The 11,206-nt window shown below is 39.0% G+C and overlaps 1 protein-coding gene across 1 annotated transcript; it reads left to right on the top strand.

Moving 5' to 3' along the window:
• The first annotated feature begins 5,620 nt into the window (after nucleotides 1-5,620).
• LOC307019689 (uncharacterized protein) lies at nucleotides 5,621-9,862 on the top strand. Its single transcript, XM_079650736.1, has 4 exons — nucleotides 5,621-7,248; nucleotides 8,104-8,256; nucleotides 8,450-8,539; nucleotides 9,204-9,862. Exons 1-4 carry the CDS (start codon nucleotides 6,238-6,240, stop codon nucleotides 9,510-9,512), a joined length of 1,563 nt encoding a protein of 520 aa, XP_079506862.1. The 5' UTR covers nucleotides 5,621-6,237; the 3' UTR covers nucleotides 9,513-9,862.
• The last annotated feature ends 1,344 nt before the right edge of the window (nucleotides 9,863-11,206 follow it).

Genomic DNA, 11,206 nt, shown 5'->3' on the forward strand with positions numbered 1-11,206 from the left:
CGACTAAAAAACACCAGATTATCCTTGTTAATTACACAACATTGATCGGTTTAAATTGTGTGCAATGCTTTTATATTGTTCAATAAAGGAGTAAAGGATGGCAGAAGACACTACACTACGCAGAATCCCCAGCTATCGTTTAGGACTACACTGAAAAAAGGGGGACTGGCCATCTGTTGGATTTATCCAAGCCTATTGTGTGAATGTTATACAATTGCCTCATGTTCCGAAGCAAAATGTAATAGTATTGAGTAGAATCTACATTTTATGTGGAGAGAGTACATGAACTTGTTTAGGTCATGTTGGGATAAAATGAGTCAATCAAATAAATGTATCAATTCCACCGCAATATACCCCGCGAAATCGCGCAATGCATTTCTTTGTGGAAGAAGACAGCAGCAAGGAAGGCAGCTCTGTCCCGCCATTACCCAGCTTGGATCGGTAAGTATGGATGGTTGGAATACATTGGAATATTAGTTAATGCGTAACTATATGTAATATAATGCATTGAAAGTCACCAACATAAGTTAATGAACTGTCATGAAGTTATTTGCTCTCGTGCTGTTGAATTACCATGTGCTACGTTTCCTCTGTGAAAATGGCGGGTGGGGCCCGCCGCAAGGTGTTGGTTCGTAGTTACTTAATGCTATCTGTTAATTTAGCCATTGTTAGCTAACGTCGCATTAGGATTAACGTTAGCTTTCAAACGAAAGCTTTGGTCAACGAGCAGTACGAGTTTACATTACTGTCTTTTAATTAAGAGGCTGGGGCGCTCACTTTTTAACCAAGCCACGCTCCAAAGTTATGCTAAATTTTAGCAAGGGAAAAACGGCAATACTTTTTTAATGTCAATGCTGTTGTTGCTGCTGCAGATTGCTGCTGTAGATTGCCGTCAGACGACCGTAGTGCCTCTGCTGTGGCTCAAGTTCTGTGGTGAGTATGTATTTTATCTGTAAATAACAGGATTAGAAGTGTGGGTATCGTTTATCAGAATTATGATACCAGTAGGCTACCCTTAAAACCTGATTGGGGTATGTTAGAAATTAAAATCAATGTTTTAATGGGGAAATGTAGTTTAAACATGCCGTCAGTTTTAATGCTCTTTTATACTGAAAAACCAGAAATTCTTGTGCACAAGCAGTTAAGCTTTTATTCTGAAAATCCTTCATCTCCGGTTAGCATTTAGCATGTGGCTAATATACGATTTCCTAAAGAGGTGAATTTAGTAGCGAAATGATATGGAGTGGTGCAAACCGAAGCCTACTGATTTAACACTACAACTATAGATGTCGAGGTACTACCATGCTGAATATTAAATGAAGGTACAGTTTATTTGAATACATTATTGTTTACAGACGAGAGTAGCATGTGACAACATCCGGAATGACCGGAAACCAAACGAGCCGAGAAGTATTGTTTAGAGTATTGATTACAGCGTTTAGAATGTGTTAAATGAAAAGTGATGAAAGAGAATATGAGGAGAAACGGCGTGTTAAGCATATATTGAATGTGAAAAGAACCTATCCTCTGTTTAAATGCAATAACGGACATTGGAGACGAGGTGAGCCGGCTGGCGGGGAGGAGCCAGCAGAGGATATATAAACAGCACCGGAGGAGAGATCTATTCTCTTCTCTTCCCTATCGAGGAGAGCCAGATCACAGCTGTTTGTCTGACTGAACAATATCATGCTTGTGACCAACCCGCGCCTTTTTAAATTAAAGTACCCAATTGAACTTTCACAGAGACTCCATTTAGTCTCCTATTTTAAAGCTTCTCCCCTGGTCGGGAGAATAACGAACACAGTTAACAGGTACTAACGGGGCTAACGGCTACTTAAGGGCTAACGGCTTAGCATGGTTAGCAGTCCGGTGCATCAGCTTTAGGGCATATATGTTTGTGCGTCATTCTAGGTGATACAGACAGGCTATATGCTCTAGTTACCAGAAGCACATGGCTAATTATTATGCAGCACATGGTTAATTATTATGCAGACTGACATCATCTGACTTTCCCAGTGCCCCATGTAGCAGTGATTATTATGATAAGGATAGGTATCCTTTGACTTGAGAAGTCGATACTACTTGGTACCAGATTATTTCGGTAGGTACCCAGCCGTATATATACATGTACATTGAAGGGAGCAATGGTGTCATTTACATTTTCAGATGCAGACATGTATATTGGCTATTTGTTGATCTGCTATAAAAAAGATTGGCATCATCCCTCAAAATAACATAATCTGTTGACCTGTAGAGTCATAGCCGTGGGAAGTCATTTTACTTAGGGGGTGAGGCCAAAAGTGGGGAGAGATTTCAACAGTAACATGAACATAATAGTAACCATTAAAAAATGTACACCATTCACCAACAGGGGGTGCTGCAGCACCTCCAGAACCCCTACTTCCCGTATGTGTAGAGTATTTACAATTTTTGTCTATAGAAATACTGTTTTGCATTGTATAAGTGTTTTTTGTGTTGCTCTTTGTTGCAGCAGATTGAAACGCGAACTCTGTGCGTGTCTGGAGTCGGCGCTTTTACTGTGGGCTCAAATTGATGTGGTGAGAATACAATTGTATTTTGGTTTAACCCTGTCCCACTCGGTGTGATTGGCCATTGTGTGATGTGTCATACTTTTTGAAATGCTTTTTATAAACAGTTGTGTCACTACTGTTACTTAGACCTTCCCCATTTTATTATTGATTGATGTTTGTTATTTCATTTTGACAGCTTGTCTTACATTTTTGTCAGAATTTTCTCATTAGACATTAATCCTTCTTTGTTTCCATTTGTCTTTTGCAGTGAATGGTGCTGCAAGTTTGCCAGAATGTTGCTGTGAATGTGGCGTTGTAAGGCCTGCCCCTCAGTTTTACCAAGTAGGTCCCAAATATTAAAACAATATCGAGTGAAACATAGATATTATGGGAATAATAATCGTTTTCCTTGTGTATATGTAAGCTGCCCCTGCACTTTTAAAACGTGGAATGCGCTTTTAATTCATTTGAATAGATTTCATGTGACTAAAACCAGTCATCAATCCAAGAGCTGTATATTTAGGTGCCAGTTATGTCCTTGTAAGGATCTTGTCTCGGAAAGGTATTACTGGGCTCACATTAATGCACACCTTAACAAAAATGAGGTTGTAACTTGCATGTTTTTAGATTGCAACTTTCAAACAAATATCTACGGAACATTTAAATCCCACTGGAGCAGAAAACATACTTATTATTCAATTACAGATTTTAAACCAGAAATTGTGACATCAACCACCTTTGTTTCTCTGGAATCTGCGCAAAATACTTCAGATGATGAAATAGGTGAGGCATACTCTGATGCACAACCAGATTGCAGTGTTTATGCCCCGAATGACCTTCCAAATGTAATTGAACAAACTTTTGCAGCAGCTTTGTTAAAGTTGGAACATTTAACCCATGTACCAAGCACAGCAATCAATGATTTTTTGCTAGAGCTTCACAACTTAACTAGCTCTCTCTCGAGTTCCCACACTGATGGCGTTCTAGTTGATATTTTTCAGAAGCACAAACTCCAGGTTGACAGAGCTATCATAGAGGAAATAACCACTTCTCTGTGCACTGGGAATCCTATAAATAAAGCCATAGAGAAGGGTGGTCCTTTGAGTTCTACATATCAACGTAAGCAGTATTACAAGGCAAACTTTAATATTGTTGAACCAGTTGAATGTATTTTGGATGCTAAAGAGAAGAAAACCTTCCAGTATGTCCCCATTCTTGAATCTCTACAGGTGCTGTTGAATAGGAAAGATATTGTGGACAAGTTAGTTTGTAGTCACAAAACGCAAAGGGAAACAGAGACAGCAAAATAAATTGTGTACAAGTGTTTCAGGGATGGTCTGCATTGTAAGCAAAACAGTTTATTGTCAGGTCAAGAGTTAAGGGTATCTATTGGTTTGTATGTTGATGACTTTGAGGTCTGTAACCCTCTTGGCACCTCCCGTAAAACCCACAAACTTTGTGCTGTGTACTGGGTGCTGAGTAACCTACCCCCAGGGTCTCATTCCTCTTTGTCCTCCATTTACTTAGCTATTTTGTGCAAAACAGACAATGTTAAGACCTATGGCTATGACAAGGTTTTAGAGCCACTTCTACGTGATCTCAGGTCTTTGGAAGTTGATGGAATTTTTGTCCCACAACTGGGAACATCGCTCAAAGGTACAGTTCAAACTATTGCTGCAGACAATTTAGGAGCTCATGGATTAGCGGGTTTTGTTGAGAATTTTTCAGGCACCTATTTTTGTCGTTTTTGTACTGCAACAGCTTCAGACATTGCATCAAATGAGGTTAGAGCAGGAACTTTCAGCCTCAGAACAAAAGAAATACATGACACTCATGTCAGAACAGCCCTAGATAGTGGCAGCAGCTGTTTTGGAGTTAAAAGAGCTTGTCCTTTGACTAAAGCGCTTTCTCATTTTAATGTTATCAGTGGCTACCCTCCTGACATTGCCCACGATCTCTTTGAAGGCATTGTGCCTGTTGAAATAGCACATTGTCTAACATTTCTAATCTCAAAGAAGTACATAACCTTGGAAGATATTAACAATTCCATTCTACATTTCCCATACAAGTGGACAGACAAAACAAATAAGCCTCATATTTTGCCACAAAATCTCTCACACAGGAAAACCATAGGTGGTAATGCCCATGAAAACTGGTGCTTGTTAAGATTGCTCCCATTTATAATTGGGCCTAAGATTCCTGAGCATGATCCAGCATGGCAGGTCTTGTTGGACCTAAAACAGATTGTTGAGCTTGTGGTTTCCCCAGTTCACAACGACGAGTCTATTGCATACCTTGAGAGCAAAATTTCAGACCATAGACAAAGGTATCAAGAGGTTTTTCCTAACAATAGACTGCGTCCCAAACACCACTACATAGAACATTACCCACAACTAATAAGGTTTTTTGGGCCTCTTGTGGGACTTTGGACTATGAGGTTTGAGGCAAAGCACAGTTTCTTTAAAAACATAATCAAACACACCAGTTGCTTTAAAAACGTGCCCCTATCTCTGGCTGTGAAACATCAGTTTATGATTGGCTACCACTTGTCGTCTCCAAGTATTGATAAACAAATGCTGGATGTCTCAGATGTATCTTCTGTCCCCTTAGATGTTTTGAAGGAGGAGCTAGTTCAAGCTTTTAAACAGAAAGATCCTGACATATCTGAAATACACCTTGCAAAAAATGTTTGGAGCAAGGGAATAAACTACAGGACAGGTATGGTAGTTGTCCATGGGTCGGAAGGTGGCTTGCCCGAATTTGGGGAAATCCATCAAATATGCATTTTGCATCAGAGAGTGTTTTTTGTCTTGAAACTGCTGTGTGGATGGTATAGTGAGCACTACAGAGCCTTTGAGGTGACTCCATTTCCGTCACGAGAACTTGCTCTTGTGGAAGTCTGTGAACTGGTCGATGAGTATCCCTTGGCCGCCTATCTGGTTGGATGTGTGCGGATGGTGACCTTGAAGAGATCAATCTGTGTCTGAGGTAAAGTAACAAATTAAACACTGCTTGGGCAGGTACAGACTAAAGTACAGAGAATAGGTACCGTTGGGTACTGGTATCGGTTCAAACACATATATATATATATAAACAATAGATGGCTCATGGGAGATTTTCCAGCGTAGCTCACCGGCCGCCATCTTGCTGCAGTCACCAGCTACTGTTGTAAGGTGAGTGATCTGCACAAAAATACTCTTAACTCGCTGAAATCTTGACTGATTTACAAACGGTTTGGTTTATTATAAACGTTATTAGCATGGCTATGATACAGGAGACAACAAGACATGTTGAAAAAAAAATCATAATTATAAGTATGCAGTACCATAACTACATCTTTGATGTTTATAACAAACCAACCCGTTTGAAAATTGAGCAAACTATGGTTATTTAAATAGTAAACCATAATGTTATGAATGAGCGAGCTGACTGCAGCAAGATGGCGGCCATGTTGCAACGTCGGTCTCCATTGGCCAGCAGCATGGGTGAGCCATCTATTGTTTATATCTATGGGTTCAAATGTGAACAGTACCCAACCCTATACATTGGTCCAATAACATTGTTATTGTTCTTCACAATGAACCCTTTTAAAAAATGACAAGCATTCACTCTTCTACCAAGCCCCATGTACTTGAAATAAAACTAATTCTAAACCTTTTATTGTTTATATACTCTCTTTCCTAACAGACGGTGAAGAAAGACCGTGATGACATCAGCTGTTCTCAGAGTAATCCTAGGGGCTGACAGCTGTCAGAGGGTGGTGATTTCTGCTGGCCTGCCTTCAACTGTGAATGAACTGGAGAATGAGATAAAGACTCAGTGTAATGTAAAGGAACCCTTTCGGCTGCAGTTCATGGACACGCTTTTTGGCGATGAATTTATGAACTTAACTTCCATGGGAGAAATACAAGACAAAGCTACAGTCAAGGTCATATACACATCATGCAGACCTCTCAATGCTGATGCAGATCAATGTGTGGACAGTTGCTCCTTTCCACCAACCAGTCATCCTGATGACACCACATCTTCTCTAGGCGACAGCACCGGGATTCTCACATCTCCAGAGTCCACTTCTTCACGGTCTTCATGGCCAGGTGTGTTCCATGTTCCCCGTTTTTCGTATGATGCAGAGATTAAGCTTGAAAAGGCCCACAGAGTTCTCAGAGAAGAAGGGACACTGTTGATCCCTGATTCAAAGCTCAAGTCTGATATACTAGAGGGGTTGATTCAGGAGGTAGTTAAGCACAAAGTCTACGCCACGGACAGGGAGTTTGACCAAGTTGCAGAGGCGCTCGTCATGAAGCATCCATGTTTACAAGAAAAAGGCTCAGCCTCTGGCTATGGGGGATGGAAGACTAGTCTCAAATACAAGTTGTCCAACTACCGCACACATCTCCGGAAAGTGGGATGTCCTGAAGTATGTGTAAATACTTTGAAACATAAACCAGAAGGGAAACGTTCTCCTGCTTTTAAAGTTAAGAAACCAAAGAGGGGTGAAGTGGCCTACTGCCCTGACTTTCCACTTGGAGAATGCGCCCAGTCCTTGGAGAAGATGAGGGTTGAACTCCTTTCAGATTACAAGAAGCGTAATAACAGAGAGACAGTTAAGGCTAAAATGGAGAAAACATTTGCATTGAGAAGACAAGAAGTCATTAGTGATGTTCCCATGACCAGTGATGTACAAGAGAGATGGCCAGCTCTCTTTGGTGTAATGGAGGTGAGTACAAAGATAATGGTGTAACTTTTTGTGCTGTAGATGGTATATGCAACTGTTAGAGTAAAGCTTGGCCCCATTACGATGTTGTTCAGAAGTAGGTGCAAATGAATGCTGGATGTTGAAAAGCTGATGCTTCACTGCATTGCTGGCTTAAATGTGTAAGAAGAAGGTGAAGTAGTAGGAATATTTGAAAAAGTGGGAACATGATTGAAGCAGATGAGTAGGGCTTGAGTTTAAGGATGTCCGTCATCCCGGGGGCCGAAAAAAATAGGATTGAGGAGGAGGAACATTTATTTAGCGAGGAATTTGGGCTTAGAGTTAAAAGGAAAAATACCGTGATAACGTCATAAATTAAAATGACTGCAAGTTTTGTTTAGCACAAGTTCTTATTAAACCTCCTTGAGAACAGAAACACACAGCACATACTGCTGGTGTCATGTCCCTACTGGTTTTCAGACTAACTGGTTTCCACATGTTGTGTTTACCGAACACAACAGTTGTGGTCTGCCTCTGTCATCAGATTCGTCACACATTCACAAACATATTATTGGCGATTTTCAGGTCCAAATCTCGTATCTACTGTGGCGAATATGATTGTATAAGTTAGCACTACATCAAAGCCGCCTAAAAAAATAAGTTTGTCTAAAATATATCAGATCGCGTCAAGCTGGATTACATCTCGGTAGAGCAAAATGCTTTCAGCATTCACACCCAATATTCCATAGCCGAAATCAAATGCTGAGCAAACATGCATAGTGCATACAGTTATGTGATTGGCAGCTGTAAGTTTAATGAAACAAATGTGTGTATGTCAGTGGGCCGTGTTGTTAAAAAATGGTTTCATTTTTTTTTCAGGTTAACGCAGAGTTCAAGCGGATTACAACTATGGCTCTACAGTCAAGGTTCCTGTCACAGCTTGACCTACACTCCGCAAGTCTGCTGAGGGTGTTCTCGAAAAAATCGGGGCAGCAGGGCAAGAAGTTAAAAGACATGGCTGCCATGATGACGGTAAGAACTTTTGAACTGTGTATATGTGTAGATATGTGTGTGTGTGTGTGTGTGTGTGTATATATATAATATTTCCTTTTTGGCATTAGGTCAGTCTAAAATCAATTACAATGGTAAATTATCCCAAAATGTGACCACTCCATAGGTTCAATTTGATTAAAATGTCCCTATATTCTTTGTTTTAATCCTTAAGGAAGACATCGATGCTGACAGGGAGTGCCTCATTAAAGGACTCTGCATCTACCTCAATGAGGATCCTGAGGATCTGGTGAAGGAGTACATGGTAAGTGTGTGCTAAAGTAGTAGGCCACATACAAAAAAGAAGTTAGTTTGAACATGTTTTTAAGAAGAAAAATAGCCTCAGTTAAAAGAACCTCATTTGACCAGATATACCAGACCATATTACCAGACATGTTACTTAGCTGTCTTCCTGAAATTGATATTATAATTGGTTTTGTTAGAATTAACATGGTCTATCATGATTTGTGTTCTTCTGATTCCAGAAACACATTCAAATACTAATGCAATAGTCTTAAGGACAGCTCTATCCTCCTCAGGCTGCAGTATCTTCCACCTGTAGGGCTTATATTACATCACATAGGATGAATTATGAATCAGGAGTAGTACCTAATGCTTTGCTCATTAGTCTCCAGCATTTGGTGTCATTTCATTTCACCTGTTTATTCTCTCCAACCTTCTCCTCTTTTTAAAGTCGCTGATATATATATTACCAATAATAATTACCATTCACTCAATTTAATGTACAACCTACAATCTGATAGCCAGGCTGGTGAAACCCACAGGTGAAAACAAACCAGGTATTCTTCTTCGCAAGCATTGTGCTAATTAGTGTAGTGCCACAGTAGAGTCAAATAAGCAAATTGTGTCTTAATGAGGTCCGAGTAAAAAAAATCTTATCCTTAAAGAAATAATTTATCTTCCACCAGGACATGACTGAGGCCAACACACTACGTGAGGTAGAAGAAACAACAGTGGGGATCTATGTTGCCAGAGAGACTCCCAGCAGTGACTATTCTGATGTCGGAGTTATCCTCGAGGGTGTGGTGGTGCTTCAGGATCTGGAGAATGTGGCTCTTGCAGCTGTAATGCTGTTTGGACTCATGTATGCCCTAAACATGAATTACCCGTTGAAGCTCCGCAACACCTTAGAAGTTATTCAGAAGCTTATAATGGAGGTGGATGCATCTGACCTTTCAAGAAAGGCCCAAAACTTGAAGAGGAAAATGCACGAGTGAAGAGAGCTCACTGTCCATGTTCACTGTCCATGTTCACGGCTCGCTGTTCCTACACTGTTCTTGTAGTTGAGATGCAGAGTATACATTCCTGGACTGAGTGGTGTGGCTGGTTCTCCCACCATCGCAGTTATTGATGCCTTATAAAAAGCAGGGGATGCTTTATTTATATATATATATATATATATATATATATTGTTTTTTAGTTTACGTTGTTGTTGTTGTAACGAAATTGCTAAACAATATGTAAGGTCCTTTTTAATATTTGTACTTCTCAAATTGGAGATTAGTTTTGGAAAGACTTGAGTGATTATTTAATCTCCAGGTTCTTGAATAAAGGTCTTGAAACAAAACTTTCTAATCGTTTTCAATGCAAAAAAAGTGGGTTATGTTTACTTTTAAAATCTGTTTCATATTTACATAAAATTATATTTATAAATATAATGTATAACAAAAAAAATTACAATTCTGAAAACATGTAATAGACATGGGAATATTAAAATAACAAATATTGCTAGAGTTATGTGATAAAATAGTGTTGGAATAAAAGGGATTGAATTGTGTTTGAATAAAGTGATCAACATGGGTTGGAGTAAAATGATGAAAGTGTTTAATTTACTTTATTGAAACACATTTCAATAACTTTGAATCAACACAAAGTAATTGCGTTGATTGGACATAAATCGTTTGTGTTGATTTAAAACAATTCTATAGGTTGCTGCCAAAGCAAATTATTTGTGTGCAACAAATGTCCACAATTGAATTGAGTAAATCCAATGTGTTCTTTTTTTCAGTGTACACCATGTGCTCTGTTTGACAAACCCCGTGATTAGTTCTCAAGCTCTGTGATTGGTTGACCTCCAAATACATTCCATATGAAAAAAAAGTTTTGTAAAAGATAAAATCATACTTTATACAGCAGTGCTTGCTTTACTCTTTGAAAGTCATCAGATGAATGCATTGTAATAAATGGTTCGGCTGCATTAAATATTACACATCTGTCATAGTTCTTTATTTTTATTTATCTACAGAGATCGGGCTCAGAATAGACCGGAAACTATTCTTTTACCTTCAGTTTGAATTTCACAATAAAGTTAGTAGTAATATTTTGTTTTGATATTATTGTTTTTTATTAACTACTAAACCGCTGGGTCATGTTAAGCCCATCTTTTCTGTGTTGCTGTGGGTTTTTTCCATCGCTTTTGTGTTACAAATATCAAAACAATAACTAAATATATCCGTCAAACTAAACCAGAAGCAGCAGTATATTTTATTTTGTTAACACTGGAAACTTGACAGCTTTTTAACCCAAACCACCTACTGGTTAAAGCACTTATTACACGTTTAGAGTAATGCAGGTAGATTGTGTTGCTTTTTAATGACTGTTTAAAATGCCTTTTTCTTAATGTTTTTTATTATTATTAACTTGTTGCGAGGGGCGCTGCTATCGATATTATTTCTGTTATGTTGTGTAGCTGTTTAATGGTGTTATCTTTATTGCTACCCCCTTCCCCGTCAATTTATAGTGTTGGTCCACAGCGCAAACGTATTAGTTTAACAAAATCCACATCTAAAATTGTGGCATAGATAGCCTACGTTATTTTCCCCTGTGCAATTCTCCATTTACTCAACAATAACACATAATTATCCTTGTGTTTATTTATTTGTTTGATTAATAAACACAAGTTGGAATCCGT

The sequence above is a fragment of the Notothenia rossii genome, assembly GCF_949606895.1.
Source record: "Notothenia rossii genome assembly, chromosome: 9".
Classification (NCBI taxonomy): Eukaryota; Metazoa; Chordata; class Actinopteri; order Perciformes; family Nototheniidae; genus Notothenia; species Notothenia rossii.